The 5,278-nt window shown below is 44.4% G+C and overlaps 1 protein-coding gene across 1 annotated transcript; it reads left to right on the top strand.

Moving 5' to 3' along the window:
- The first annotated feature begins 898 nt into the window (after nucleotides 1-898).
- Nucleotides 899-4,735, top strand: MED18 (mediator complex subunit 18). Its single transcript, XM_040421896.1, has 3 exons — nucleotides 899-1,038; nucleotides 1,117-1,207; nucleotides 4,015-4,735. Exons 2-3 carry the CDS (start codon nucleotides 1,135-1,137, stop codon nucleotides 4,566-4,568), a joined length of 627 nt encoding a protein of 208 aa, XP_040277830.1. The 5' UTR covers nucleotides 899-1,038; nucleotides 1,117-1,134; the 3' UTR covers nucleotides 4,569-4,735.
- The last annotated feature ends 543 nt before the right edge of the window (nucleotides 4,736-5,278 follow it).

Consider the following 5,278-nt stretch of genomic DNA (forward strand, 5'->3'; position numbering starts at 1 on the left):
CTCTTCCCCAGTCTTCTCTAATAAGCAGTCCTATGTAAATAGCATTGCTCCTCTTCCTCCAGTATTCTATAACATACAGTCCCCTGTAAATAACATCACTCCACTTCCCCAGTCTTCTCTAATAGGCAGGCCTATGTAAATAGCATTGCTCCTCTTCCTCCAGTATTCTAGAACATACAGTCCCCTGTAAATAACATCACTCCTCTTCCCCAGTCTTCTTTAATAGGCAGTCCTATGTAAATAGCATTGCTCCTCTTCCTCCAGTATTCTATAACATACAGTCCCCTGTAAATAACATCGCTCCTCTTCCCCAGTCTTCTCTAATAAGCAGTCCTATGTAAATAGCATTGCTCCTCTTCCTCCAGTATTCTATAACATACAGTCCCCTGTAAATAACATCACTCCACTTCCCCAGTCTTCTCTAATAGGCAGTCCTATGTAAATAGCATTGCTCCTCTTCCTCCAGTATTCTAGAACATACAGTCCCCTGTAAATAACATCACTCCTCTTCCCCAGTCTTCTCTAATAAGCAGTCCTATGTAAATAGCATTGCTCCTCTTCCTCCAGTATTCTATAACATACAGTCCCCTGTAAATAACATCACTCCTCTTCCCCAGTCTTCTCTAATAAGCAGTCCTATGTAAATAGAATTGCTCCTCTTCCTCCAGTATTATATAACATACTGTCCCCTGTAAATAACATCACTCCTCTTCCCCAGTCTTCTCTAATAAGCAGTCCTATGTAAATAACATCGCTCCTCTCCACATACAGCCCTAACCTGCAACAACCCACCGCTCTCTCTTCACCAGACCAACGTACACCGGAGGCCCCGCCCATTACACGACTAGTCTCCGCCTCTTGCCGTGACATCACTCCTACCAGGAGCAAATCTATTCTAGTCACCTCTGTTTGGGTCGGGGCTGTTGCATTGTGGGTGTTGTAGTCCTGAAGGCTTTTCCCTGTGCTGGAGCTGAGGTGAGCGCGCTGGAAGCCCGGCTTTTATTCCCCTCTGAGGTTCACTATATCGGCGTGTGACAGGTATAAAAGGAGTTCTTGTGTGCTGTGAATGTGCCTGGTGTGAAGCATGTTACTAATTGTAAACTATTTGTGTCTCAGAGAATACCTGGAGTAGCCATGGAGGCTCCCCCTGTGACCACCATGCCTGTATCAGGAGGAGCCATTAACATGATGGAGTATCTGCTGCAAGGTACAGTGGCTATGAGAGGACACCAACATCAGCCATACTGCACACAGGGGCCGAGATGTACTAATTTGTCTGCGCCAAAAATCTGACTAAAAACTGGTGCACAGTGGCACATCTGGGGTTTGTATTTCTGACAGGCTTGACTGTACAGGTAAGGCTACATTCACACGACCGAATGAGTCTGCAAAACACTACAGTCGTGTGAATGTCGCCTAAAGGGGAGTGGCCTAAGATGTATCATTTTTGCGCCAAAATGCATCCACAATTCTGGCATAAGACCGGCACTGGTTGAGTGACAGCTGTCGCGGCCAGGATCGCAGAGTAGTGATAACCCCGTAGAAATGACTGGGATTGTGGTGTGAGTCTCTAGAAACATGGCTGTCACCGTGTAGCTGTACCCTAAGATTCTCTCTCGCAGTAAGCCGAGCGGTAGTTGGTATAGAGTCAGAGGAAAGTGTGTGTCCCGGTGTTCCGTTACATTTCCCTACCCTTGTCACTTCCGGCCGCACCGGACAAGACGTGAGGAGGTGCGCCGCGCTAGCTGGACACTGCGCATGTGCTGGGAGCCTCACCAGCGGTTAGGATAGAGAAAAATTACGGGCCAGTGCTTTTTCCCTACCCTAACCACTGGTGAGGCTCCCTGCGCATGCGCAGTGTTGGCCGGTGTCCAGCTAACTCTGCTGTGAAATTTCCCTACTGCGTTGTTGTGCGCCTGCGAGGCGCTGAACACCTCCTCGCGTCATGTCCGGTGCGGCCGGAAGTGACGAGGTAGGGAAATGTATCGGAACACCTGCACCAGTTGTATTATCCAGCCTGAGCCCTGTGGTAAATCTGCTGCAGGTCTGTCTGCAGAGCTGTCTGAGGTCTCAATTTTTGCATGGCAATCTGTAATTTTTGGGGGGTTTGTATGACTTTTTGATCACTTTTTATTAAATTTTTTTTCTTTTTTTTGGTGGGTGACGCAAAAAGAAAGGCAAATCGCCATTTTGATTTTGTTTTTCCGTTATGGTATTCACCTTGCAGGATAAATGTTTTTATATTTTAATAGAATAGGCATTTGATATGAGGATACTAAAGATGGAAATTTGTTATGGTTTATCTTTATTTTTAATATGGAGAAAGGGGGGTAATTAGAATTTTTAGATTTTTATTTAAAGTCTTCCTAGTGAACTTGAACATGCGATCATCAGATCGCTTCTCCCATAGACTGCAATGAATTGCCATTGTAGTCTATGGGAGATTCGCTGTGTGCATCAGAGCATTGCTGTTAAAGGCCCAAGGCTCCCACAGCAAATGAACTGCTTCCCCGATGTCAGCACAGGGAAGAATTTTGTGCCCGGGGCACAGCTGTGAAAGGGTGCCATCTTTAAAGACCTGTCGTGGCATACATGTAGGGTGCATGTTGGGAAAAGATTAAAGAGTAACTGCAAGTTAAATTACCTTTTGATTACACTTTTCATAGTGACATATCAGAGGTGTTGATTGGTGGAGACCCACAGCATTCACTAAAAAGAGGAGTTAGAATGTCTCAGTGCAGCCTTCTCTCTATTTCTGGCAGTGCAACGACACCCCATTCTTGAGATAGATATGGATCCCCCTCTTGAACCTGTTCCTATTAGACATTTATGGCATTGTGATCTGTGAGGTGCTTTTTATTTTTTTTATTTTTTTGTCTGTTGGGCCTCATGACATTTCCTGTTCTTTTTCTTGACAAAAATAACAAATAGAACAGATATACGGTAGTTAGGTATGCAGTGTTTCTAGTTAGCACCCTCCGTCAGTCATGAGGCCACCCCTTTGTCAATATATGTAAGAGCTGGATGGCTGGGGTCTCATATATAGGGGACACACCACCTGATACCATCCCTACTTCGGAAGGAGGTTCTTCTATATATGGAACCCCAGCCTTAGGCCTCATGCACATGACCGTATGTATTTTGCGATCCACAAAAAACGGATCCGCAAAAAAATACAGACGACATCAGCGTGCATTCCGTATTTTGCGGAACGGAACAGCTGGTCCCTAATAGAACAGTCCTATCCTTGTCCATAATGCGGACAATAATAGGACATGTTCTATTTTTTTGCGGAACGGAAATACGGACATACGGAATGCACACAAAGTAACTTCCGTTTTTTTTCGCGGACCCATTAAAATATATGGTTCTGTGTACGATCCGCAAAAAAAACGGAACAGACGTTGTGTGCATGAGGCCTTACACATATTGACCAGGAGGTGGCCTCATGACTGATGGAGGGTGCTAACCTGAAATGCTGTTCTACTTTTTATTTTAGAGCTGTGTGGTCACCCTCCTCGAATGTGCACCCAATGCCATGAGCATAGAGAGTTGTGCCGCCAGCTCACCTTTCTTCTGCTATGACGGGGATTTTATGTAGATACAAATCTTCATCCTCATTTGTAGTCAACAGGGGGGAAGCTCCTACCATACAACCCTGGCACCAGCTTATCATCTAGAGAACAAAAAGATACTGCAGTTGAAATCCAACATCCCCCCCCCCCCCCAATCAGCTGTCAGTTGAGAGTCCGGAGGACGCCATACACATTTGATGGTTGACTAATCCTTGCCAAAATCGGGGCAGGTTTGGTGCACATAGATCTGATGTGTACGGCCAGCTTTATAATCAGCTCTGTTGGGTTTTCATTGGAATTTTTGGCAGCAAAAAAACCCAGCAATGCAGACTACACAAAAGCAAAAAATACCAGAAACCCTGACATAGATTTATAATGAATGTGTTTATCACTGATTTTAATCTTTATTATAAAATCTTTCTTCAATTTTTATGTTTAGGCAGCATACTGGACCAAGGACTGGAGAGCCTCCTTCACCGCTTACGTGGACTATGCGACAACATGGAACCTGAGACGTTTGCTGATCATGAAAGTGTGTATTTGCTAAAAGGCCAGCAAGCCAGCCCCTTTGTACTTCGTGCCCGTCGACCACTTGACCGGCCAGGAGCACCATGGCACCTTCGTTATCTTGGCCAGCCAGAGGCAGGAGACAGAAGCCGGCATGCGTTGGTTAGGAATTGTGTTGATATTGCTACCTCAGAAGTCTTACCTGAATTTCTTCAAGAGATGGGCTTTCGGATGGACCATGAGTTTATAGCAAGAGGACACTTGTTCCGCAAGGGAGTTATGAAAATCGCAGTCTACAAGGTGTTTCGTGTTTTGGTGTCGGGAACAGCTGAAAGTACAGAGCCCCTGTCACTTTCATATTTGGTAGAGCTCAGCGTAGTGGCACCTGCTGGCCAGGACAGTGTAGCTGATGAAGTCCGAAGTTTTGCCGAACAGCTTAGACCACTGGTGCAGCTGGAAAAAATAGACCCAAAGCGTCTGATGTAAAAAGAGGTATATCTCACTGATACATGAAGGAGCTCTAAAGCCACCATCATACAGTGCAGGTTGTTTTGGGACATCTTATTACTGCCAATAGTCTCCAGTTAAAGAGTTTCTGCAGACTGCTATACTTAAGATTTGAAAAGTACTCGTCCACTTTTCCAGTATTTGTTTCCTTGGAGCGCAGCGATATCCTTGATGCCCCATTGTTACACATTTGCTTTCTATTTGGATCCTTTTTCTAATGATATGTAAACATTTTATTACATCTTTGTAGGTTTTATGTGATTTATGTCTTACATAGTTTACTTTTTTGCTGGAAAAAAATGGTTGAAATTTCTGTTCCCCAAACAGATATCTGCAAAAACGTACTGTATCGGTGTTCGCTAACTCAACCGGTGTTTATTTTGGTTATTAGAAACGCCAAGACAAGTGCTAACTATTATACCAAAATTTTGGTAATACAAATAATTTCATGTAACTTTGGTAAAGATAGTGTAGTGGTCTTACAGTGGTTCAGATGCTGTTACGATTGTACTCATTGCTTCTAGACATGACATTCACTGTTCCTTCATTTTACTTGGTATGCTCTTCTGAAAAATATAGCTGTCGCCCTGAAAAGGGCATCCTTGTACCAGAACCTCACCCTTTTACACCCTAGTTTGCCCCTATCTTCCATATGAATTTTCTCATTGGATGCTCAAGGATTCCTTGGA

This window comes from Bufo bufo, chromosome 3 (assembly GCF_905171765.1).
Source record: "Bufo bufo chromosome 3, aBufBuf1.1, whole genome shotgun sequence".
Classification (NCBI taxonomy): domain Eukaryota; kingdom Metazoa; phylum Chordata; class Amphibia; order Anura; family Bufonidae; genus Bufo; species Bufo bufo.

What these genes read in the sequence shown, in the direction of transcription:
- MED18 (XM_040421896.1), top strand. Translation starts at nt 1,135, where the DNA reads ATGGAGGCTCCCCCTGTGACCACCATGCCTGTATCAGGAGGAGCCATT. An exon ending in GATGGAGTATCTGCTGCAAG is followed by an intron (nt 1,208 to 4,014) that starts GTACAGTGGCTA and finishes TTTTATGTTTAG; the next exon opens with GCAGCATACTGGACCAAGGA.